At 33.3% G+C, this 27,480-nt stretch overlaps 2 protein-coding genes across 2 annotated transcripts; one reads left to right on the forward strand and one right to left on the reverse strand.

Moving 5' to 3' along the window:
• Positions 1-7,988: 7,988 nt before the first annotated feature.
• LOC132307624 (tubby-like F-box protein 7) lies at positions 7,989-15,029 on the forward strand. The gene is made up of 4 exons (XM_059805434.1): positions 7,989-8,449; positions 9,134-9,221; positions 11,509-11,638; positions 14,227-15,029. Exons 1-4 carry the CDS (start codon positions 8,057-8,059, stop codon positions 14,795-14,797), a joined length of 1,182 nt encoding a protein of 393 aa, XP_059661417.1. The 5' UTR covers positions 7,989-8,056; the 3' UTR covers positions 14,798-15,029.
• Positions 15,030-15,765: 736 nt separating this feature from the next.
• Positions 15,766-20,723, reverse strand: LOC132307627 (multiprotein-bridging factor 1b). The gene is made up of 4 exons (XM_059805437.1): positions 20,509-20,723; positions 19,581-19,664; positions 16,251-16,333; positions 15,766-16,096 (listed from the first exon to the last, which is right to left on the reverse strand). The coding sequence occupies exons 1-4, from the start codon at positions 20,648-20,650 to the stop codon at positions 15,977-15,979; spliced, it is 429 nt and encodes a 142-aa protein (XP_059661420.1). The 5' UTR covers positions 20,651-20,723; the 3' UTR covers positions 15,766-15,976.
• Between the last annotated feature and the right edge of the window lie 6,757 nt (positions 20,724-27,480).

Below are 27,480 nucleotides of genomic sequence, written 5' to 3' on the forward strand. Positions count from 1 at the left end.
TCTAAATATAAAATCCTCCAAAATAATAGATTAATATAATTTAATCTTCCCAATCCGTACAACTCGGGAATCCATCCAGTGGACCCCTAATAATTCCAAATGAAAATAAATTACATAACCAAAATCCAAAACTAAATACGAAAGGAAGTCCTACATAGTCAGAAGAGTGAGTGATTGTATTTGCTTCATCACGATCAAGCTCTAAGCCTGGTACTGACGAATACCTGAAAAATAAGAGTGGGTCAGACCCACACGCAAGTTCCATCCTACTACAATTCATACATAAACCCGATATGCAAATACATCCTAGACAGCTCGGCAATAACTAAAATAGTCCATATCGATATAGACACACACTATAGGATGTTCACTAGCCTATAGTGTAGTTCAGCCTGTATAGAAGGAAACATGTAAATCACACTTTCCAGTGGCCATGTATATCTCCTGTCAGGGAACATTAGCAATATCCAGTTACCCATCCTTTGCGATATACGCACCCTAATCATGATCCTGAGACTCAAGCTCATATCACAATACCATAAGTATATATATAAATCCTTCCTAATATAGAAACATAACACAAACATCCGTTATGTCGTTCAACTGTTTTAGTTGACAGGACATGCATCTATGTAGGATTTAACTGTTTTAGTTAATCCATTCTGTATGTATGAACAAGTAGGACATAACGTTTTGATCTAATCCGTTCTTGATATGCCACTGTTCCATACCGGTGCATATAATGCATATGATCCATAAATGATGCACACTCAAATGAACATCAAGTACATCCAGAAACCAACATAATAGAAATCAATTATAGATAAGATTCTATCATACATCCAGTATATGATTATAATAATAGAACCTTCGTTTAAATTGCTAAAGTAATATTAAACAATTCAAACTATTCACATCCACATAATTGACAGAACATGAATTAAAACAGTTCATCAATTAACATCTACAGCATGGTATAATGATAATCAGCGTTATCAACTGAGCATATCAAACCAAAAATCCCAAAGATCCTTTCATACCAGCCCATTAAATTTACTAAACAAGACTAATAATTTAAACCTTCCACTATCCTTAACAACATGCAACTTATTATATAAATTTCATGATGTTCATTAAATCCTTAATTATGAATCCAAAGCCTATTATAATTATACTCAAATGCCCCCAAATACATTTATATTAGTCTGTTTATTTTGCTAATCCAACCACTAGCAATAAAGCTTCCCTATTCCATAACAACATACAAATTATTATTTAAATTTCATAGAGTCCATTAACACAGTATAAACCAACATTCCTGGCTCTCATTAAATTATATATATATTAATTATATAAAAACCAAACCACAACTCTCATATCAGTCCGTTTAGTTTTCTCAACAAACTAGAAATCAAGTCTTCCTCCTTACTCGACAGTATGCATATTTATCTTAAAAAATTCATGATGCCTCTTAATATTAGCACACTGGCATAGACTAACCATTTTAAGGCTTTAACAAGTTAATTTCAAATATTTAAAACCCCTCAATATTTTCCTGAAATTACCTCTAAGCCTTTGGAATCCGAAAAACATCAGAAAACACCCCATAGGGGTATTTTTACAAGGGAGCCGGCTCCCCCATCAAGGGAGACGGCTCTTAGGCTTCCAGAGCAGGTTCTCCCTTATGGAGAGTCGGCTCTCTCATCATGGGAGCCAGCTCCTTCCATTAGGGAGCTGGCTCTCTCCCCGAGAGCCCCTCTTTGCTTCGTTCGTTTGTCTTCTACGCTTCCGGCAAAGTTCAACATCCCTGTCCTAAATCTTTTTAACATTCCTAGGGTTCAATTTAAGTTCTTATAGTCCTAGAAACTCCTCACATTCCAGTATGAATTAATTGACAAAAAACTGAAACGAAAACAAACAGTTTATGAAAGAAAACCGGCATCAGTTAATTAAACATACAAACAGTTTACAGTCTAATAACTTGCATCAAATTTCCGTTTTAAAGTTGAATTAATTCTTGGAGACCATACAGAATGCATAGAACACAAGTTTACAGGAAGGAAATAGAATGAAACTTGCCTTTAGGTTTCGGTTTGAAACCTTTCAACGTCATTTATCAACTCTCCGACGACTGCCGACTACCGGCAAATCTCCTACTGCTCGGTTTCAATCCCACAAGCCATCAATTCCTTCCTCCTTGGTACGACCTTCAGTCCACGACTGAACTCCTAACTGGTGGTTCTCACAGTTTCCTCTCAAGCTCCCCCTTTCAAGAACTATTACGTGCATATGGTTTTTTAACCCTAGCAGAAGTATAATGTTCTATATATATGGGCTGCTATTAACCCTACCTCTACTTCCAACCAACTTATACGTCGGCTACCACAACCTCATAAAGTAAAACCCTAAACTTAAACTATATACGGCCTATACAAAACCTAAACCAATCGAGTCCAACTAAGCATACAGACTTAATACAAATAAATTACACAAGCCATAAAAATAAAACACCACTTAGTCAACTAAGTAACTTAACTAACAATTAAACAAATAATTTAAAATATACAATTAACAATTAATTTAAACTAAATAAATAATGAATTTAAAATAAATAAACAATTACAATTAAACACATAGTTAGATAATCACATTTAAATGCACATAAAACAAATAATCAATTAATCAATTTAAAATGCACCTAAAACAATTAATTAAATTTCGATTATATTCTTTAAAAAAATAGGGGTATTATATCATCCTCCAACACGTCGATTATTTGTCACGATGGATGTTGTTTTCCATGAAGATACAATGTTCTTCTCCAAACCTGAATTTCAGAGGGAGTACCAGAAGGAAATTCAAACTCTAGATTATAATGAAAGTGATAATCAAGAAGTGGTCAAGGTATAACATTGGATTCTAGTGGTGATGACTCATAGACTGAAAACAATCAGGAAATGGATTTAAGTGGTATGACATTAGATCAAAGTGGTGATGCAAATGGTAATGAACACCCAATAACCGAAGAAATAGATCTATCTCCAACTCAGCCTAAAACCGAGGTCTTGGAACATATCGCTCCATCTCCACACCAATCGCTTACTGAAGATATTCCTGAGCCACACAAAAGACAGTTGCCACAGCGTCACACCAGAGGTATTCCTAAACCTACATATGAACCTGAACTTTCTAGTAAAGTAAAATACCCTATGAGTCATTATGTGTCTAACCATGGTTTGTCAGAATCAAACATGTCATTTGTGAATCAGTTATCTACTGTATCTATTCCTAACAGTGTGCAGGAAGCCTTAGCTGACCCAGATGGAAAGCAGCTATGAACGAGGAAATGACATCTTTGAAACAAAATGACACATGGGAACTAGTTGATCCTCCACTAGGGAAGAAACCAGTTGGATTTCGGTGGGTTTACACCATGAAGTTTAAGGCTGACGGCAAAATAGAACGCTTTAAGGCAAGACTGGTAGCAAAGGGATGCACTCAAACCTATGTGATTGATTACACAAAAACATTTGCACCTGTAGCCAAAATCAACACAGTTCATGTCCTGCTATCTTTAGCTGCAAACTTGGGTTGGCCATTACAACAATTTGATGTAAAAAATGCTTTCCTACATGGTGAATTAAACGAAGAAGTTTACATGGATCTCCCACCAAGATGAATGATATCCGAACAACATAATTAGAAGGCATGTAGGTTAAATAAATCGTTATGTGGGTTGAAACAATTTTCCAGAGCATGGTTTGAAAAGTTCACAAAGTCTATGATAGCCTTTGGCTACCATCAGAGCAATTCAGACCACACTTTATTCCTGAAGAAACAACAGGGTAAGATCATTGCACTCATTGTACATGTGGATGACATGGTGGTTATAGGGAATGATTCTAAAGAAATGAAGGCTCTCAAGAATTACTTGTCCAGAGAATTTGAGATGAAAGATCTATGTCATTTGAAATATTTTCTTGGAATTAAAGTATCTCAATCTAATAAATGAATCTTTCTATCTCAAAGAAAATATGCTTTAGATTTATTACAAGAGACAGGCATGACAGCATGCCAACCAGCTGATACACCAGTGGAAGAAGGACTGAAGTTATGTGTTGAGTCCAACCAAGTACCTGCTAATAAAGGATGATACCAAAGACTTGTAGGGAGATTAATGTACTTAGCACACACGAGATCGGATCTGGCGTATGCATTGAGTATCGTTAGCCAGTTTATGCATGATCATAGAGAGCAACATATGAATGCAGTTATATACATTTTGAGGTATCTGAAATCTACTCATGGAAAAGGAATTTTGTTTACTAAAAATGCTGATTATCAAAACATAGTTGCATATACTGATGTTGACTAGGCTGGATCCATAGATGATAGGCGATCTATCTTTGGTTACTTTACTTTCGTAGGAGGTAATCTTGTGACATAGAGAAGTAAGAAACAAAATGTTGTAACTTGCTCAAGTGCAGAAGCTGAATTCAGAGGTTTGGTAAATGTACTTTGTGAGGCATTATGGCTAAGAAACCTGTTGCGGGATTTGGGTCATCTATCTAAATAACCTATCCGACTATTTTGTGATAATAAAGCAGCATGTGACATCGCGCATAATCCAGTTCAACATGACCGTACAAAGCACGTTTAGGTAGATAGATTTTTCATTAAGGAAAAGTTGGATGAAAAGCTTGTGGAATTACCTAAAATTCGATTAGAGGATCAGTTGGCTGACGTTCTCACCAAAGTAGTCTCAAATCGAGTGTTCTTAAAGTTTTTAGACAAGTTGGGCATGTGGGACATATATGCACCAACTTGAGGGGGAGTGTTGAATTAAGGAATTCAAAGATGTCTAAAATGTCAAATGTTTAAATTAAGTGTGTCAAAGATTTTAGGCAAGTTATTTTACATGCCCCGTCCGATAGATTCAATTTTAATCTCGATGTAGACCTTTGCCAAACACCGACAAAGTAAAAATAAAATAATATTTTATTTGAAACAAACTGATCCTAAATATCGCCCTTCATTACATCCCTAAGATTTAGAAGTATCTTCCAAGTCCATGTGTTGTTATGAAATATACAACATCTGCCAAAAATTCTTCCTATTTATCACGCAATTCTTTACCCAGACAACCCACAAACAATCAGAAGTAGGCTGCATTAAATTCCATATATGTCTCTTCATGATTGCTTCGTTCCAATCTTCGATATTTTTTTATCCCCAATCTATCTTCTTCCTTACACATGCTTTTATCCAAATGCCTTTGTGTGGCGATTTTGTGGGTGGGCAGGTATAAGAGATACTGGCAAGCTACACACTATGCGAGTTACGGGCGAAGTGATGATATGTGGTAATACTATCTCCAATTGATATGAGACCTTTTGAAATAAAACTCAAAAATAAAATCGTGTGGACTCAGATCCAAAACGGACAATATCATACATGTAATGGAATTGATTGTTTCACTTTGTGGGTGGAGACAACTTGCATGTTGCCAGTCAAGTTCACCATTACATAAGCTTATGATCGAATATCTATGCCACCTACATTATGCAAACACATGTAAAGCAAAACTAAATTTTTGAACAAATCAAGGCTATCCAATAAATCTATATGATCCAAATAACAACTCATTTTAATAACAGCTCAGCTAACATTCAAACCATGTACACTTAGAATTCCTACAAATCTTACCCATCCACCCCCTACAATGAAGTCCCACTTTCCCACTCATACAAATTTATTACCACCAAATCATTATAGCTCGCAAACTGGTTTAGTTTCTCATAAAAAAATATATTAGTACTTTTAATTAACATCATTCTCATCACCATTTGACTTCACAACTTCATCAAATCAGACTAAATTATGAATCCCAGGAAAATAAAAATAAAAATAAAAAATCTAGGCAACCCCAGATGTAAATAGAGAAACTAATTGTCTCAAAACATATATACCTATAAAATCAATCAATTCATTGAGCAAACGAACCAATTTTGTCAAAAAAATATATATACCTATAAAGAAACCAAATTAAGTTGACATTGGATAGGTGGGACTATAACTTCTCTAAATATCATTCGCCTTGTCCATCACAAACATTCCAATGATAGGATCATAGACGACCTCAGACTTGGAGCTAGCCCTAGCCCCAAGAGGCGTGGTCAGGTATTTTGATGCGAGTCAACCAATTGAATAAAGAAGATTTTTAATTTGTCAAAAATCTTTACAGCTTGATTAATCTCATTTCATTCATGACTCGTTTATAAATGTAGCATTTAATTTATACACGAGGCATTCATAGAAGTATGAACAACAAGCTACTTATTGTAAAATGTCATGGTAAATAATATGATAAAAACATGCTTCAAATCTTAACTGAAATGGGACAAATTGAATCAAGAACTATGATGAATCCCAGCAAACTTGTAAATGCTTATCAAATGACGCCATGGGTTAATGATATTGAGAAAATTACTTGTCAACCAAGTTAATAGTAGATGCCTATATATAAGTTAGAATCTCATGTGTAACAAGAAGCTAAAATAAAAAATACCTTCAAATAGCTATTTAAAATGATGCATAAAATTGGAAAGCTATTCAGAATCGAAGCGCAAACAAGCATGTTTGGAGAAGTAAATGAAATTATCAAATTTACCGCCTTTAATGATTACTTTAAATAATCATTTCAACCACAATTATTTGTATTTACATTTTACCACTTATTAAAAATTAAATATATATAATTTATCAAATATATAGTTCTGAACAAATCAAATTAAATATGCTCCAAAAGTCCAAATAAAAGCTCATTCAATACCAATTCATATAAAATTCTAATAATAACAATTCATATAAAATTCTAATAATTTACCCTTCAAATCCCCACAAATCTTCCCCATCCACACCTTCAAATAAATCCCACCATTATTAACTCTCGCAGATTTATTTTATCATCAAAATTAGAACTTCTAATATTATTCTTATTATTATGACAAATTGTAATAAACAAATTTCATCACTCATTACTAAAATTACGAATCCAAGGTTCATTATAATTTACAAAACAATTTAGATTCTCAACAAAATTAGAATTTTTACATCATTATTTTTACCATTTGACAAGACAAAGTCATCAATTCGGACTAAATTTTTAATTCCAATAAAATAAATAAAAAATTAAATATCTAGGCAATATGTATAATCAATCAATTCATTAAACAATCAAACCAATTGTCTCAAAAGTCATCAAAATCGGACTAAATTTTTAATTCCAATAAAATAAATAAAAAATTTAATATCTAGGCAATATGTATAATCAATCAATTCATTAAACAATCAAACCAATTGTCTTAAAAGTCATTAAAATGGGACTAAATTTTTAATTCCAGTAAAATAAATAATAAAAAAAAATATCTAGGCAACCCCATATGTTCATAGAGTAATTGTCTCAATACATATATGTATAATCAATCAATTCATTAAACAAACCAACCAATTGTCTCAAGTCTCAACACAAATAAACGTATATAGTACATATAGAGAACATGTCAAACGATATGATATGTTACTTACCAATTCAAAGGTCGATCAAGATGTTTCAACTTTGAGCTTGATAACGTCAATAAGACCAGTCAAAGTGTGTGTATTTTATTTATTAATTTATTATTTCTCTCTTATTATATATATATATTAGAGTTGCATTTTATGATTCAGACCAAGTCAAAGTGAAACAGATCTTCACTCTTATATATACAGGCTGTCACGAAACTAAAAAATAACAGACCATGTCCATTGCAGTATCCATCAACATTCGGATTGATTCCGGGTCAGATTGCAGAGTATAAAGCATAATCCTCATTTTCAATTCGACCGTCGTTTAATATCTGTGACAAGGTGTGAATATATCTTACACCTTTTCAACTGTTCCTAGAAAATTTTTCTGTCATTTTCTTACCCGCTCGCCCTCGCTCTCTCTCTCTCTCCTCTATATCTCGTCTCTACTTTCTCTCTCTTTACGTCTCTTGCTCTGGATGAGACCATAATGTCACACAAAAGGTGCTTCTTCTCGCGGAGGATCACCAGTCGGTCCTTTGTGTTCTCCAAATCGTTTAAAGAGCTCAAAATCTTGGATACTGAGCAAACCGAATCGAAGCAGAACAGTGATGACAGGGATTGCGACGACGGAAACGACATCGTTGAGGCCGAATCGAATTCTACAGATCGAGAGTGTCGTGGCCGTTCGTGGTCTACTTTGTTGCCTGAGCTTCTCGGAGAGATCATAAGGCGAGTGGAAGCGAGCGAGGACCGGTGGCCCAATCGGCGAAGCGTTGTGGCATGCGCTTGTGTGTGCAAGAAGTGGAGAGAAGTCACCAGAGAGATCGTTAGGTCTCCAGTTCACAGTGGCAACATCACCTTCCCTTCTTGTCTTAAACAGGTTTTATTTTTGGGCGCTTTTTTTTTTTTTTTTTTTTTTTGGAATTTGCTTTTTCATAATGTTTGTGATTAATTCATTGGTCTTTATGTATTTATTATTTTTTTTGTGATTTATCATTATTGATTTAGTGTATCTGGTCTAATTTAGGGTTCTGGTTCATCTTCTTGGTTAGCCTATGTGGGAAAATTTAGTTGATTTATTGTCTTTTATTGGATTGTTTATCTCAATTCTCAGTTGCTAATTTGTCTTGTATTTAGAGAGACAGACACACTCACACACATATCTATAGGATTTACTTGAATTCTGGGTTTTTTGCATTTTAATTTTGAGCAAAAACTGATACTCCGAAAACCTAATTGTTGCTACAGTAATACCAGTAATTTTTGGGCAAATTTTCAGCAAATTAAAAAATTGGAGTGCTGGAGCAGGTGTGAGCTTAAAATAAAACATGAAATATGTCTTTAGAATATGATAAGGCCCAAGTGAATTCTTTTTCTTTTTTTTTTCTTTTTTTTTTTTTTTTTTTTTTCATATTGCTGTCATAATGTTGTAGTTGACATATTACCCTACAAATGGAAGATGGAAATTTCGGTGGATCGGGTGCTTTTTGGTTGTTGATTTGACTTGATAGAGAAGTTCTTAGTTTGGGGGTTGATGGTCTAACTATTGTTACTTTTATCGCAGCCGGGGCCCCGTGACTCTCCACTTCAGTGTGTTATAAGACGGAGCAAGAAAAACTCAACATTCTACCTTTATCTTGCTCTTAACGCTAGTAAGTAAAATTTTCCTTTTTTTATGTCAGAACCGAGAGTTTTTTTTTTTTTTTTTTTAATCAATACTAGAATTAGAAAGGGACATCTTTAATGACTTTGTCAATCACCCTACCCCAACTTTCAAGTAGGGACATACCAAGGAGGTGTTTATAGTCAGCTTGACTAAGTCTAAAATTTGACCATCTATAGTCAGACTTATTATGCAAAGTGTTCCATTTACCAGTTTTACATTAGAATATTGACTTCTGTATCAATTCAAAAAGATGAATGGTTGGTTTGGTTGTTCTCATGTTTGGTCATACTATTCTAGCATATTGAGTGTTGACATATTAAAATTAAAATTTAAAAATCCTATGTTGTATTTGTGCCTCTCGTTTATGTTTAGAGGCAACACTCCCATTGTTTGGTTCATTATTTGAGAGAAGAAGAGAAGCAAAATCAGATGGAGAAAGGAAAAGGAAAAAAGTGAGGAGAAAGCTTAAAATTAATATTTTCTTTGTAGTTATGGGTCTTGTAACAATATTTTATCTTCTAACAAGTTCGTTCTTTTTTTCTCTCTTCTTACTAAGTGAACCAAACTGGTGCATAAGAGGTGTTTGTTCATGTATAGGGCGGATAATAATGCATATACAAGTTTATAAAACTTGGAATTGTTGGAAGAATGTATTGTACTAACTACTAAGAGACTTCATTACAAGATATATTTTTCCAGCAGCTTTTTCTTCGTAAGTCGCTGTGAGATTTTTTATTTGAGCTCTGCCAAAATTAGAATTATTTCATGTGATGGAAATTTAGTACAAATTTCATAATCTTATAGACGCCTTCTCATTGAGTGTTTTGGAGGGATCCACAACAATTGTGGCACTTGACTTATATTATAAACAATTTTTTTTTTTTATAAGTGATTTGTGTTATAAAATGACGAATAAAGAGTTTGGCCCTTTGTTTGGTCCCTTTTAGATTTTGTTGGAAGTGTTTTTCTATCTCTTATGTTAGGGGTGGATCATCGAGTTTTTGTTAATCGTGATACTTTAATTTCTGGTTGTAAGGTTTTCTCTCTCTCATATTTGAGGATTATAGTACTCTAATTGAAAAGTGTTCTGTAAATGTGCTGTTTGACGGCAATTTTAACTATCCATGTAGTTTAATTTAAGTTATACTTTTATAGACCTAATGCAAAGAAAATTGATAGTTAAGGCGCAAGTTGTCAATACCACCACCCAAGTTCAAAGACATTTAAAAGCCATTGCATTGTTCATGCGAAGATGTGTAATCATAATTGCCTTTGAGTGCTGAGAAATCCTATGTCATGTTCTGAAGAAGTCAGATGTTCCTCAAGATCTTTTATTTTTAGAAAATACGTAATATAATAAGCCTGTTTGACCTCATACTAATTTGTGTTATATAAGCATATTATTACGAGAGCTAGTGGGCTTGGAGTTGATCATTTGCCTCTATTAGTTTAGATTTTTTTGTGTAGTCAGCGCCTTCTCTGACAGTTCAACGGGGGGTTTGACAGTTCAGTTGAAGTTTAGGAGGATACTTTCTGAACAAATCCTCTTAAAACATGAGTACCATTGTTGGAATTGCCACATAATGATCATTTCACCCCCTGGAAATTTGAAGGAAAAAATTGAACGCTTCAACAGGATTAGACAAATCCATGTAATAATATAGAGGACACTGAATTTATGCTCTGAAAAGGCGATCCAACTTTGAGGAGAGTTTACCTTGGTGTACTTTTATTCTTCCAGCAATGTGAACTTCGAAGGAAATTGTTTACAACTTTGGGCCCAAACCGATTTTGAATTAAGGGGAGCATTTATGTTGTGCTGCGCAACTTATAGGTGCTCATTCTTATGCTTTTGGTGTAAGATATATCTTCGATTCAAAGCGATTTCAGTGAAGATTCATGCCCCCTACTTGTTTGCAGAACATTTATTTCCTTTTTCATTATTCTTTTTTCTTGATATGATTGATTGATGCAAAAATAATAATAATAATATTAAATGAATAAATAAATAATAAAAGTCCTATGAAAGTTCAAAACTGATGAGTGATAATTTTAACAACCTATAAAAGGGGAACTCGCAAACAAATGAATACTCATCGATGCAACGTGGGGTATATGATATCAGGCTTCAAGTACAATTTCTTCAACCTACTTATCGGGAAAAAAAGAATGTTGCGATTTCTTCAACCTATATATTGCGGTAGTTTTCTTTTGTGGTCATTTCCTTATCTTGCATGTTTTTAACTTCTAGAGTTTTGTCTTATTTTTGGCAGCTTTCACCAATAAGGGAAAGTTTCTCTTAGCGGCACGAAGGTATAGGCATGGTGCTCACACAGAGTACATCATATCACTTGATGCTGATGACCTATCCCAAGGAAGTAATGCCTACGTTGGAAAGTTAAGGTAAGATATTCCTTCTCTTTTTTACAAGTTAAGGTAAGATATTACCTAGTAAAAAAAATAAAAGCTCTAAGGTGAGTCATTCTGTAATATGATTCCTTTCTTTCTTTTGTTGGAATGCAGTTGTCTTATTAGTATTTGAGTTGAAAAACTTTAGTATTTATATCTGGCATTTAGAATAGCATGTTCTCTAGTTTCTTGGTGGGTAGATTTTAGATTATGGTTTATATTTGTATAAGGTTTTGGGTAAATTGCAGAAAACCCCACCAAACTATACCTCAAATTACAAAAAATTCCCTTGAACTATTTATTTCACATTAAACCTATTTGATTTCTGCACATGTATAGTTCAGGGAGTTAATCCCCCTGAACTTTCTTCTACTTCAAATTCTTAGCCCTTGAACTATACCTCAAGATATTCCTATTCAATTTCTGCACCACATGTATAGTTCAAAGGGATTTTCTGCAATTTAACCTAAAGCTTTTGAGTTTGTGCTCTTAATGGATTCTATTTTGCCTACCAAAGCGAAAAAGTTTGAAGTTTTGTCTCCGTTGCTTCTTTTTTTTTAATGAGAATTGAACGACCTCTGCTTTTTAGAAACATTTATGAATTTTATTATTATTTGGTGTGTGTGTGTTCCCATATTCAAAATTACATCATCCGCTGCTAGGCATTTGTATTATAGTGACAAGTTCATTATTCTGCAGTCTTTTAAGTCTGACTCCTGAGGTTTATTTCCTCTTTCCACTATTATATAAGAAGAAATGTAGAACATAAATATACCTTCTGGCAGAAACAAATCACCATGACTTTCAGTTGTTCTACTGTTTGTATGACGTAATTAGTGTATTTTACATTGGGAAAAATACAGAGAGTTTTGAGGGCAATAAATTTAAATATGCTTTCTGGCAGAAACACATCACCATGACTTTCAGTTGTTCTGCTGTTTGTATGACGTAATTCAGTGTATTTTACATCGTGAAAAAAACAGAGAGTTTTGAGGGCAATAATTTTAAATATGCTTCTGGCAGAAACACATCACCATGACTTTCAGTTGTTCTGTTTATATGATGTAATTCAGTGTAGTTCACATTGTGAAAAATACAAAGAGTTTTGAGGGCAGTTAAGTTACTAGTGGGTGGCATGCAAAGTCTCTGAGAAAATGTTAGGCTCAAATTGATTTTCTTTATTGGAGATCACATGTTTGAGAGCTATGGAGGAAAGGTAAAGCCTTAGAGAATGATAAATTGTATAAACCATTATGCTTTTTGCTATGATATTCTAGGTAGTCCGTATAAGGTATCTCTTAGTCTGCAAATTAGGCAATTCACTTTTTGACATGCTCAAGATAAATCATTTCATTATTTACTCACATGGTTGGGTTATTTTACCTTTTGGAATTTGTCATGTAACAATCAACCACCCCAAAGGGGGAGGAGGGCTTATACCATTTAGGCTAGAGCCTATTGGTAGCTGCAGTTGACAGTTGATGCATGAAATTCTTCTACTCTCTGATCCTTTTTTTTTTCCTTTCTTTTTTTCTTTTTTTGTTAATAGTAAATCAAACTTTGGAGGAAAGAACATGAATTCTTGATACGAGTTCCATATTTTTAAAAAGATATTTTCTTGCAAGTCCTGCAAAGCCAAATTTTTAACTTAGGTCTTTTCTTCCGAACTTCTACCTTTAATAATTATAAGAGTACAAGTGGCATCTACCCATGTCACCAGAACACTTGACTTATATTTCCTCTTTTATAGTTCAATGCCTCAACTAAATCAGTCCAACATAGCTTGAGTTGTATGTCACCATTTGACAATTCCAATTTAGTGGACCAAGGGCATTAAAATCTTTTTTATCTGATTATTTTAATATAATCAGCTATACTCAAACAAATCTTATAAATGATGGAGTTCTTGAGAAAACTATATTCCGGTTAAATGGCTAATCTCATTTGGGTAGTAATTCTTTTATGATGTTAAATGTGATTTATTATGTGGCTGGTCTTGTTCCTTGAGGATTGTTCCTTGTCCTCATGCTGACTTGGTATTGGAATTCGACTGAGTGGATGGATAGTCAAAAGATATGAGTTAAAAGTGCTAGTTGAAGGGATGAGAAAGTTGTAGTGGTTGGTGGGTTATTGGGATTAGGAGTTGAAAGAAATCAATCTTAGTAAATAGGCTGCTTAATCATTGCAAGGGCAAATAGGGAATATTTGACTTCAGTAAACATTGCTAATTTGAAGAATTGTAATCCTTAAATGGAATCAACTATTTTGTAAGTCTCCTGTTTTTTTTTTTGGAAAAATTAAAAGAAGAAAATAACCCCCTGTACGAATTTCCTGTTTTGCTGAATAGACCAGCCACAAATGTTGATATAACACTTGTTTAGCATGTGTAGAGTCTTGTCTGACAGCATCCATTAGCAGTTTGTGTAACAATCCATGAATATGAAACAAAATTATAATTTTAATAATTCATCCATAAAGAAAATGAAAAGATCTTCCTAATTGTGTCTGCATACTTTGAGTTTTGCCTTTTCCTTTTTCCTTTTTGTTAAATCTGTTTCAATTCTCAATCCCATTCTTTGCAGCTCGGATTTCCTCGGGACCAATTTTACAATCTTTGACAGCCAGCCACCACACAGTGGTGCAAAGCCCTCAGGCAGCAGAGGTGGCCGTCGATTTGCAAGCAAGCAAATCAGTCCCCAAGTTCCTGCAGGTAACTTTGAGGTTGGACAGGTCTCCTACAAGTTCAACCTCTTAAAATCAAGAGGTCCAAGGAGGATGGTATGTTCGCTTCAATGCCCATGTTCAGGAGAAACTGCTGCTGACAATCCTCTAGACAATTCCAGGACGAAGAAGCAAGAGTATGAAGCATTCACAGTTTTGAGGAACAAAGCTCCAAGGTGGCATGAACACTTACAATGTTGGTGCTTGAATTTTCATGGTCGGGTGACAGTTGCATCAGTGAAAAACTTCCAATTGGTTGCAACAATGGACCAAAGCCAGCCAGGAGGAAAAGGCGATGAGGAAACAGTGCTCCTTCAGTTTGGGAAGGTAGGAGATGATACTTTCACCATGGATTACAGGCAGCCATTGTCAGCATTCCAGGCATTTGCCATTTGCCTCACCAGCTTTGGTACAAAACTGGCCTGTGAGTAATATATGTCCTATTATCTGTGTATCCGAGAAACCGGTTTGTTTTGATGTTTTAATTCAAGTTTTTTTTTTTTTTTTTTCCTCCGTCACTTCTTCATATTCCGTCTGCTTCAGTGTGGCAGGAAGGAGCATATGATGTACATGTTGCTGTTAAAATTATATATGACATGACTTCGGCTCAATTTATTAATAGTGACAATTTCACGGCAACCAAGTATGGTGGCTTTCAAATCCATATTGAACCAAATGTTAAAGTCGTGTCAATGACAACTAATTTGAATTGTGCCTCTCGCTTTGGCTTACTCGGAACTCATTACTAACTCAAGTGTGACAAACAAGCATGGTTCATAACAGTTTCGTCTTGAACCGGTGAATTTGCACTAATTTGGCATTGAAAAACAAATCCGAAAACAATGTTTCTAGTTTTGAGAAATCAATTCAGTCCGAAGAATACCCTATAAAATCTGGAATATGATTTCTGCTAGCGGGTCATTAGCATTTTAGTACCCCGTGGAACTGGAAATAGAAATGAATCAACAACATTTCAAGAAGCCTCCCAAAATTTTTACCTTAGCATTGAAATATATTTTTATTCCTTTTTGGATAAATCAACGTCTTATGGAAATTGAGTGGGCATTCTACAGAAGCAGATGAGATGGGGTACGAGAACTGCACAACACCACCACCACCACCACCACCACCACCACATTTTACTAAATCCCTTTCTGTAGGATTTCTAAATAACACCCAATGAATTTCCGTTCCATAGCCGATGGGATTCCGAAATCTGTCCCAATCAAACATGCCCAACAATCCTTCCAACTCTTGTTCCTCAGATCCTTGGGATGTTCAAGTAAACATGAGTGCATCACTATACATTTATGTGCAGGCAGAACAGAATCTGCAGTAGCAATTCAACATTGAAAATAAAGAGACAATCATACCAGTCCAGGGTATACATGTATCACATGTAAGTTTCAAACCACCTCAAAAACGAAATTAAGATTCAAACTTAGTTTCTTACAGACGAGTCATAACAAGTGCTGAATAAGGTTCATAACAAGTGCTGAATAAGGTTCATAACAAGTGCTGAATAAGGTTCATACACACCCCATTTATAAGACCCAAAACGACACATAATATTTGCCAATAGTTGACTTTGCCAGTTGCTCTGTCCATTTATTACTTTTTGCCTCTCAGTTTCACCCCAAGAGCCCTCTCCAGTTTGGTGATTATCTGTTGATTTGGAATGGCTTTTCCAGATTCATACTCCTGTATGATTTGGGGCTTCTCATTGATAATCTGCAAAACGTCAACAACATGGTCAGTATCCTATTGTGACTGACTTTCTTTTCTTCTTTTTTAAATCTATTTAATTATTTTTTTATTTTTACTTTTGTTTTGGTTGTGTGTGTGTGTGTGTGTGTGTGTGAGAGAGAGAGAGAGAGAGAGAGACCTGCGCAAGTTGGGACTGGGTGAGTTTCTTATCCATACGACCTTGCATGATGCTTTTCTTCAGTTCAGTTGGTACCCTATCATCTGTGTGGAAGTGAAGATACAGGCAACGAGTAAGAGCATGATATTTAAAAGACCAAACACATCATTTGGAAAAATCAAGACAACATTACAAAGGGAATGCTGAAACTTTGCAGAACCTTGTTAGAGAGATTTAATTTGCAAAAATGCTGCGCTGCTCTGCTCTATCACAGTAACAGAGAGAAGATTTTAAGAAAAATACATTTTCAACCATCAGCATTCAGAACAATGCTTGATGCAAGTGAATGAGTGATTCAGACACACCATTGCTCTGTCAAACTTGCCCAGTTGATGGGTGGAGTCCACTGAACCTTGCCATTGATGTTTTTCTCCACTACTTATAAGTACTGATACATCAATTGTATCGTGAATTCATAATACCAGAGAATTCCCACGATAACAACAATTATAGCACCAGTCAAAAGTTAAAATCCACCCCCTTGAATCACAATGAATCACATTATCACCCAAACAGAAACCCCAACTAAAACAAGTGTGTGAGACTACTTGGAAGTATTTATCACAACATTTTATTTCTTGAGAGGTTTAGGCACTAGCTTTTGGTTCAAACTTGGCCCAACCAGTTACAGTGAAGAAGTTAACAAGATTGCAGTCAATCCAGCAGAGGAATTATTTAAGATAAAGAAAACTAAAAAAAAATGAAATAAATCGGATTATGCGCGTATAATTGGAATCTGATGTCAATGATTGATAAAATTATTGTGGGGAAAGAGTATGCAGTGGTTCAGTAATCTATTCAGGCATTTACTGCAATAAAGAATATGAAGAAAAGTATTTTGTTTCATATTATTTGTCAATAAAACTATAGTATTACAATATTAAAAGTAAGGATTCTTTTTTCATCATAGCGCACATTTGGTATGCGGGAATGGAATGGAATGGAACAAAGTTGTTAAAGGCGTACCTAGATTCCAAAATAGACCAAGGCTCAGTTAGAGCACTTCAAGCCCATTCGGTTAGGCTCCCAAAATATTCTCAGGCTCACGCTCTTTAGTAGGCTCTAGGCTAAAATAAATAAATAAAAAAGGCGCACCTTTTATTATTTAATCATTTAATTCATCTCATTTTCCTTTTTATTTAATGACTATTAAATTAAAATGTTCTATATCATATCATGATCATATTTAGTGGATCATATAGTTCAACTTTATAAGATAATTAACAAAATTCATAAATTTATGGTTAAGTACTTAAAGTAATTGCATTTAGTGCTTGATTTTGAATATTTATGATAAATATGTTTAAAGTTTGCATGATTAAAGTTTTTAATTGTTTTAGAATTGTAATCACATTTAATTTGGTTAATGCATATGCATATGAGATTATCCATGAGTATTAATTTACCCAATCCTCTTGGTTGATATATAAAATATCCTATCATTATTTGTGTAGCTTATCTTGAATTGTTCCAATCCATTGAGAATTGATATGTTACAAAAATCTTTATTTTGATATTGAGAAGTTTGAGTTCCATAGTTTAATTATTCTTTATATACTTATAATAATATGCATTATTACACACGCACCTTATGGTTGCGCCTTGCGCTTACGTTCTAGGAGACCTTTGGAGTCGTAGTGCACCTTGCGCCTTTAACACCTACGGAATGGAATGATCATTTCACCTTTTGATTTATTTTCTTCCGTTGGGTTGCGATATTAAAGGTGGAATGGTCATTCCAAGTCATTCCCTTGGAATACCCATTCCAACAAAAAACTGAAATGACCATTCTCTTCTTAATGCATGAAATGTCCATTCAATTGTCGCCAAAAAATAAAATAAAATTAGACAAAAAAACCCATCTTAAGTTTGTATACCATCAAGTGTACCCATTCCAAACTGGTGCTATTGCGGCTACACCTCCCAATTTGCCAGGTGTTTATTTATTATTTATATTTATAATTTTTTTTATATTTGTTATATTATAATTAATTTCCTTTGTTGGTCTGGCCATTTCATAATTGGCGAATTCGTAGGTTCAATTCCTACTGGATGCATGCCAATGGGCCCTCCAATGTGTCTATAGTTTTTTTTTTACTATTCTTATTTTGTCTTAAGTTATGTTATTTTAATTTTAGGTTAGAAAAGAATGGACATTCCAACTTTTTGTTAAGAAGAGAAATACTCATTCCAGCTTTTTGTTAGAATGGGCATTCCAAGGGAGTGACTTGGAATGACTATTTCACTTTTTATATCGCACACCAAACGGAAGAAAAAAAATCAAAAGGTGGAAGGGTCATACAATTCCATTCTATTTCCACGTACCAAACGTGTCCGGAAAGAGAGGATGATAAATGGATTGAATATTCCCGTCTTCTCCATTATTTATATATGCCTGAATCTAAACGTTCGTAAAATAAATCTTTATTAAGCTTCAATGATTTGAGATATTTATTCAACCCAATAACCTAATTTAAAATTATTATTTCAAAAGTTCTTATTTACTCCTTCCTCAATATCCCAAATGAGGATGCACTCATAAATAAGTTAAATAACAACTTCAAAACTTATGTGAAGCACTCACAGACAACAACTTCAAAACGTGTGCCACTAGTAGAAGCCTAAAACTTAAAGACAACATTTGAGCTGGTTGTGTGAAATTCAACATTAACCACAAGAAATTCCATTTAGATACAGCACACGATGACATGAAAATGTCAAAAACTGCAATAAATGCTATTTTTCCCATCTCTTATGTTATTGCATACAAATGCTGCCATTTCCCCAAAATGGCGGTATGGGATAGGGAGTTTAAAACCAGGTTAACCCACACTAGGACAAGGCAATGGGCAACCATTGGCGTACATCAAGTGTCTGTAGTTCATAAAAACATCAATGAAATATGGAAAACCAATGCAAAATTTACCAACGTTATCCACCAAAATGCACTAAATAACACGTCAATGCCCATACTATTATATTAGGGTACCTTTCCACTCAACTAATATGTATGTTAAAATATGGGGTGCCTTTAATTTTTATTTGGCTAAACATAGCACCCAAAAAGTTTATTTTAATTAAGGCCTCATCAAGAAAGAAAATAAGCAGGAATATATATAAATAAAAAAAATAAAAATAAAAAATAAGAAAATACAATTCATCTCCAACAAAGTGGTGTGCCTCACAATTCTAAATAAGTTAATACAGATGCACATAATTTAATACACAAACATACAAGAGGATTCAAGTGTAGATAATTAACTTATGACAAGGAGAAAATTGTGTACTCACGAGCAAGATTCTCTGTGTCTTCATCAAGCTTCCTAGTGTTTAAAGAAGTGCTGCTAGAGGCAGCCTTGTTCGTGCCCGCATTTGCTGTAGGGGGAGTTAATAAACACAAATAGGATCAAAATTTTGAATACTCATCAAAACTGTCAAAAATCAAACATTTTAAAGCAGAGTCCTGAGCTATGTAACCGACTGTTGCCTGCAAATACTTGGAGAGAAAAGAGACAGAACAAAATATTTATTGACTGCAGTTTGATTTAGAATATCACAAAAATGCAAACCAAATGCGTGAAACATTTTCTTCTTAAATGAGCTTGCTTTAACCGAATGAAGCATGCCCAGATTTCATAGGAGTCATCACAAGCTAAATATCTTGCAAAAGAAATACAGTCCCCAGAAACCATCCCAATATACTTTTGTTAAATTTCATTAACGAACTTCACCACCATTAAGGCCAACTTAACTCTTCACTCAGATATCATTTGTCAAACATACACTAAACCACACCCCCAAAACCCAAAACTTTATGATCTTTTTGTAGAACTTTTTGCAACAGGAAGAAAAAAAATAAACATCTACACAACAATTCACATACAAATAAGCCCTAAAGTTCCAAATTTCAATCTGCCAATTTGCGTCTTTATTTATTAAATATTATTATCACAATATATATCAATCCAGAGAACATCAGTACTAAACTATATTCAACCTACTACTAAAATAAATCTATCCAGAAAGGAAAAGGAGATTAAAAGAAAAAGAAAAAGAAAAAGAATCATAAAAACGAGAGAGAATAACACCATATGTCAATAGATATATATAGAGAGAGACAGAGATGAGATAATCAAAGACATATTAATTCAACGAAGACGCATAAGAATCAGAAACCCTAATTAAGGAAAAATTTAAAAAAAGGGGGGAAGAGAAGAACATTTCTTTACGCTTTCGATGTCGGCGCCGGAGCGACGAGCGGCGTTGACGGCTTTCTCGTCCTTCCGGGCGGCGGCGTTGGGAGCCTTCTTGCGGATCACCACCGGCTCCCAGTCTTGAGTGATTGGACCAATTCCTGACATCTCTTCTCTCTATTCTCTCTCTCTCTCTCTCTCTCTCTCTCTCTGATTCAGCAACTTGCGAAGGAAGCCGAGGGAGGGCTTCCCATTTTCTATATCGACACTTTAGGGGTAGTGTTTGTTTGCAGGGGTTAAGCCATCCCAAGCAGGAACACAATATCCAGCACAAAATTGAGTTACTCGATTCGGATTTGGTTTGTGCATAAATGTCGCACAACTTGAGCTCCGTGCCAACTCCACATATAGGGCCATTATTATCAATATTATTATTAATGTTACAATATCAAAATTGGATTTTGGACAATACTAATAAACAATAAATAGTGTCCGATAAAGTTTCTTTCTTTTTAAGTACTAGTTTAATTCAACCATTGACATATTAGTGGGTTTTAAAACCAATTAAAATTTTTATCATTTTTCTTATTATCAAAATATAGAAGGGTAAATTTCATTTTTCTTTTATGAGATTTATCATTATTTCACATAAGCTTCTTTAACTTATCATAATTTCACCTATCTCTCACGAGGTTTTGATTTATGTAACAAAATTTTCTTGTAGTTAGGAATTATGAGGTTTGTCAATATTTCACAGACTTCTTTAATGTATCATAATCTCACTTATCTCTCACGAGATTCTAATTTTTGTAACAAATTTTCCTTGACGTTAAAAATTGATAGAGGCAAACATAATATGCTAATCTCAACAACAACAAAAAAAATGATACAAGGTAATATTTGCCTTTCAACTTTATATTAACTTGAGTATGATATCGTGAAGCCAATTAATTTGAGTCTCTGAACTCATAAATGAGTTTGAGGTGAACTAGAGTTGTGGATTTCATAACTTGATTAAGCTCGAATAATCTTTCGATTGGTCAAATCCATTTTAATTGCACTCCTCATTTAAAATAAGAGATAGAAAACAATTGGTTGCCTCTTTAGCTTAGGAGTTGACTTGTATGATCAACATTTACTCTAACATTCTTTAGATGTTTCGGGAGCCTAATCACGTGTTGAAATTATATGAAGAACTTGGAGCGATCAAATTTATTAATTTTTTCTGACATTTGTTTTGGTTACTGTCATATGGTGATCGGTTCTGTTTACAGGAACCAGTAACACTTTGGGAACATTAACAAGCATTGGCTACTATCAGATCACGTCCGGTTCCGCTTTTAGGGAACCGGTGATGTTTACGTCAAGTGCAACCAATTGCGTTTTTTTGAACCGGTTGCACTCCCGTGGAAAGTTGTAAAAATTGTTTACAAGTTGGTTTATGTGTCACGACCCAAATCCGTAAGATCCGAGTCATGAACCGGAAAGGATATGGACTGGGCTCTCACTCAAGTCCAAATACAATATCGGAGGTAAAGTGATCATTTCATAACAAGTATGGAGGGTGAGTTGCCTCAAAGTCAGTCAAATGGGATTTATTCTAGTCAACTTAACCAATCAAACACATTCCATAAGGTTCCGGTTCCTAGTATAATGGCTTTCCTACAAATAGGCTGGTTTAGGAGATTTTATGACCAATACACACTAAAAAGGGGATAACTTACTCAGTTAGAATTTTGGAATGAGATTGGTACCATTGGAAAACTTACTTCAAGCCGGTTAGTTTGAGCACAAATTTGACCCGAGTCAACTCATCCTCCACCCCACTTTACCCTAGTATTGTATTTGGGCTTGAGTGGGAACCCGGTTTATATCCTTTCCGTTTCATGACTCGGATCCTAATGATTTGGGTTGTGATATTCTGACTCTCCAAAAAAGACAACACTCCTATGTTCTTTTGTCTGAGACTATTTATACTGACGTTAATAAAATTTTAAGATGTGGTGTGGTTGAGTGATTCATATGAGTAAATGATTGAATTGATTTGTGCTTACACAAGAGATGGCAGTTGAGAGACATTGAGATCGAGGGAATTTACCATTGTAATCCTTCATCTTTTTCATAATGAAATTTGTTCTATTCACTCCATACACATAGTCTAAGTTTTGGGTGAACCACGTATATCTTATATTTTTGTGTGTGTGATTGTTTTAATTTTTCGTAATTGCTTGTTTTACTCTTCGGACATTGTTATTATTTTGTATTTCTGCCCATAATAGCGGGTATCGTTGTTTCACAACATATAGTTTATGCAGAACTTTAATGAATTTTTCAGAATACATAATATTTCATTTACCTCTTCGGTTTTTGGGTAATGCGCACCATGCATAATGACATGTCGCCATTTCATCTAATAATTTTTTTTTTACTTATATATGGATTATTGCCAATATATATTTGGATACGTTATTTGGTGCATCATTGATATTGTCCACACAATAAAAATACACGAAATAAACTTATTATTAGTAATTTTTTACAAGTAGATGGAACATATTTCATTAGATGGTGCGTTAATGCTAGCAAGATGTTTGATGCTTGTCACAATGAAAGAAGTGAAGTTAAGATTTTTATTTATTTTTCCTCCTGATCTGCTAAATAGAAGAATTTCAGATAAAATTATAGATCAGTTTGATTATGTATAATCAATGCATTCTTGAAACTGAATGTGTTCACTTCGATTTGAAAGTATATGAGGGCAAAAATTAGGTTTTCTATTCTTTTAAACATTACACAAAATAAATCATGTTGCGTTTGAGAATTCTGAATTGGCACTTTGAATTTAGAATTAAAAAAAATTTATTTTTAAGTTTTAATTATATTTTGTCAAATTTCAAATCCAAAAATGCTCCTAATAATCCATTTCTAATTTCTCCAATAAAGTGCTTTGGTTGAAGTGACCAAGAAGATAAGAGAAGGGTCACACAAGAACGTGGATTGAGACAAAAATGTAAGATTGTGGTGGTGTAATTGAGATTACATCTTTGTTGTCTAAATCTACTCACCACGATCCATTTTATGGTTCTTAATAACAGTAGAATATTGTATGTTATCACATATATATAATGCTTTAGGATTTAGGAATGATATACCAAATACTTATATAGTTCTTAAGGAAAGGTAAGAAAGAATAGTTAAGCTTCAAGAGACCTGTAGTTAGATGTAGTTTATATAGTTACTCCTTGTTTGCACTTATTGATCCTTAATTTTTCGAATTTTGAAGTTTCATGCACTAAATACCGTTGTCAGATCCACAAACATCAAAATATAAGCATGATCACTTATATGCGTGTTTAACATGTTTGGTTGAATGAGCACCTAATAATAAATATAATAATTTAAAATAATAATTTATACATCCAATTTCTCTCCAATTTTAATTTAAATCATAGTCATGTTTGGGAGTACTGGATTAATCACTTGAATTTATAATAAAATTGAACTAATATTGCATTTGAGAGAACCAAATCAATCTTTTAAATTTGAAATTGGATGAGATTTAGTTTTAAATTTTAATTAAATTTCTTCCAATCTCAAATCTAAATTATTGATTCGGTGCTCCCATAAATAATATAATATATATATATATTTTTATTTCAAATTTAAACCACCGATTCAATACTCTAACATAAGTTCTATCCAATTTCAATTCGAAGACACCGAGTTCATAGTAAAAAATATAACTTAATTGTATAAGTATGTTTAAACTATCTTATTAGATTCTATTAACTCTCCTTTTGTTTTTTCTTTCAAAAATTAGATTCTATGAACTCTTTATGTTACATAAAGCATCATCTTACTCAAAAGCTATATAAGCAGTTCTACCTCAAACACTCGTCAAACCAATCACAACAACTGTAAAGTAGAAAAATATAAAATAAAAATTATAACAATTCACGATTATTGCAATTGATTAATTACTGAAAGCGAGTGTTGACTGACTGTTGAGCGACAGTCGCCTGAGTGACTCGCTAATATTTCTCAAACACGGGTTTTATAATTACCAGAACAACCTTCATTAAAGATTGTATTTCTATCCAATTTCAATGCGAAGACACCAAGTTCATAGTAAAAATTATAACTTAATTGCATAAGTATGTTTAAACTATCTTATTAAATTTTATTAACACTCCTTTTTTATTTTTATTTTTTCTTTCAAAAAATAGATTCTATAAACTCTTTATGTTACATAAAGCATCATCTTACTCAAAAGCTATATAAGCAGTTGTACCTAAAACAGTCGTCAAACCAATCACAACTGTAAAGTAGAACAATTCACGATTATTGTAATTGATTAATTACTGAAAGCGAGTGTTGACCGACTGTTGAGCGACAGTCGCCTTAGTGACTCGCTAATATTTCTCTAACATGGATTTTATAATTACCAGAACAACCTTCGTTAAAGATTGCATTTCTATCCAATTTCAATTCGAAGACACCAAGTTCATAGTAAAAAATATAACTTAATTGCATAAGTATGTTTAAACTGTCTTATTAGATACTATTAACTCTCCTTTTTTTTTTTTTTTTTTTTTTTTTTTCAACAAATAGATTCTATAAACTCTTTAGGTTACATAAAGCATCATCTTATTCAAAAGCTACATAAACAATTGTATCTCAAACACTTGTCAAACCAATCACAACAACTGTAAAGTCAAAAAATATAAAATAAAAATTACAACAATTTACAATTATTATAATTGATTAATTACTGAAAGCGAGTGCTGACCAACTGTTGAGCGACAGCCGTCTCAGTCGTCTTAATGACTCGTTAATATTTCTCTAACACGAGTTTTATAATTACCAGAACAACCTTTATTAAAAATTGTATTTCTTATAATACACAATTAAAATTAGTTAAACATAAATAAGAAAGAGTATAAGGTTTTAAAGCAAAGAGATTCCAATGCAATCATCATGAAGATAAGATTAAAGCAGAAATTAATTGAGTTAAATGAAATTCGTGAGTAAAAATGAAGAGGAATCCAATGGTTCTGTAGACCAGTTATGTTTGAAGATGTGTGACAGATGTCAAAGATCACATCATATCAAATAAGTGGGCCATACCAACATATAGTTCTCAAGGAAAAATAAAATGTCTCAATTACTTTGACTAATTAACACTAATATTAGTGGAACTTTTAGCAACTTGCCTGTCATTTCTAATAATGGCACAGAAAAATAAATCTCACATTTGAAACTAGACAGGCACAAGAAGTATATATGAAACAAATTATCTTATAGGAAGACATTTAAATATTTATGCCACCAATCTTGCCAAATTTGGGTATATCACTCTGATAAACCTGCGAAAAATTATGAGAGCTAGATAAATCTGATTGTGTATATGTAATACTATATTAAAATTAAATCCAAATAAAAAGAAAGAAAGAAGAGAATATATATCCACTTCAATTCTGAGGTCTGTCTTCATCAAATTAAATTCAAGCATTAATTAATTCTCAAAATTATACAACTAATGCATAGTATTTAATCCAGATATTGAGGGGATAAAAAAGGTAATAAAAAGAAGAAGAGTTGGTCCATGGAAGAGTGACATCCAATACAATAGAGCTCCAAAACATACCGATGCTTGAAGTAGCTGCAAAATTATATGGAGCCTGCAGTAATTCCATATATAGGGCTTAAAATTAAATAGAGTTCTGAAAATCAAAGAGAATATATGAGATTGGCAAAGCAATGCATTTCAAAGTTAAAGCTACCCAAAAAATGGATATATAAATTTGCCAAAATTATCAGAATTGTTTATAATATTTGTAAATTTTATGAATTAGTCATGAATTATTAAATTACATTGGTTCTTGATGAAAGAAGTGTGAGCTATAAAATTATGGAATTTTAGGTATATCTGGAGAATTTTGTCACACTGCTACAAAGCAAAATAATCTAGAAGAAAACTGTTTTTTCCATTTGAATAGCCAAGATATTAACTCAACAGCTATATGAGAGACTATAAATGACATAAAAAAAATTAATGTAACACAACATCATTGAATTAATTTCTTCAGCTCTTATCTGATAAAAGCTACTGGCATCCAAGATCTCAAAATTTCGGACTATTATATAGCTAATATTATTCACAATACAAACAAAAAAAAAAAAAGTTAATATAAGGTTATGATCAATCTATAAATTGAAGAGCTAGCAATGCATTTTAAGTAACTGTAAACTCGGACAACCTATATTCGATTCTTACAAAGTGTAAAAAAATTGGGTTTGAATGATATACATGATTTGTTGGTGATTGCACGTATTCAAAGTTTACAAACTATCCTAGAGTCCAAAGTGATTAGCAGATGAATTGATTCTTCGTTATAAGAAAATAAATAAAAAAATGTATTTCAAGTAACTAATTAAAGAAACAGTCTTGTTTTGGAGAGTATAACTAGTACAGTAGTATCGATTAAGACAGTTGCTAAAATTGTAGGAATCTATACCAACAATTTGTGATATGAATGCACTATTTGAGGACAAATCCAATCACACTTGTTGGTAGAAGCCTTTGCTATAATTATGAAATTTGAATTTTGACAATACTTCTGCTAATTGTGATACAATGATTTAGCACACAGTTCTAAGCAGAAATCAAGTTAATGCTAACCATTTGATCAATCTAAAGAGCAATCACCCAAATGATTATAAGAAGTATACTGCAGACTATATGTAGTTGATGTGGGAGTATACATATATATTGTTTTTTTGTCACTTATTTGATAATAGACAAAAGAAGATCTGGTTGAGGTACAAAGGACAATTATATAGAGCAGTACTAAATAAAAGAATATTATATAGTAATAGGAAATATATATAAAAAGAGAGAATGGAAATTTTAATAAAAAAGAAGGGCATACAAGGAAGAAGTAATTAACAGATTTTCTCTTGCATTTGAGATCTCCAAGAAATCTAAGATGTTCATC

The sequence above is a fragment of the Cornus florida genome, unplaced genomic scaffold (assembly GCF_030987335.1).
Source record: "Cornus florida cultivar Cherokee Brave unplaced genomic scaffold, ASM3098733v1 CherokeeBrave_3.0.0_Hap2_Chr05, whole genome shotgun sequence".
Classification (NCBI taxonomy): Eukaryota; Viridiplantae; Streptophyta; class Magnoliopsida; order Cornales; family Cornaceae; genus Cornus; species Cornus florida.

Bases quoted from the DNA above. Each gene is read 5' to 3' on its own strand.
- LOC132307624 (XM_059805434.1), top strand. From the start codon at position 8,057: ATGTCACACAAAAGGTGCTTCTTCTCGCGGAGGATCACCAGTCGGTCC. The intron at 9,222-11,508 runs GTAAGTAAAATT...TATTTTTGGCAG, and splicing joins TTATCTTGCTCTTAACGCTA to CTTTCACCAATAAGGGAAAG. The intron at 11,639-14,226 runs GTAAGATATTCC...CATTCTTTGCAG, and splicing joins GCCTACGTTGGAAAGTTAAG to CTCGGATTTCCTCGGGACCA.
- LOC132307627 (XM_059805437.1), bottom strand. From the start codon at position 20,650: ATGTCAGGAATTGGTCCAATCACTCAAGACTGGGAGCCGGTGGTGATC. The intron at 19,665-20,508 runs GTTCTTCTCTTC...CTCCCCCTACAG, and splicing joins CATCGAAAGCGTAAAGAAAT to CAAATGCGGGCACGAACAAG. The intron at 16,097-16,250 runs GTCTCTCTCTCT...GACGTTTTGCAG, and splicing joins CCCAGTCCCAACTTGCGCAG to ATTATCAATGAGAAGCCCCA.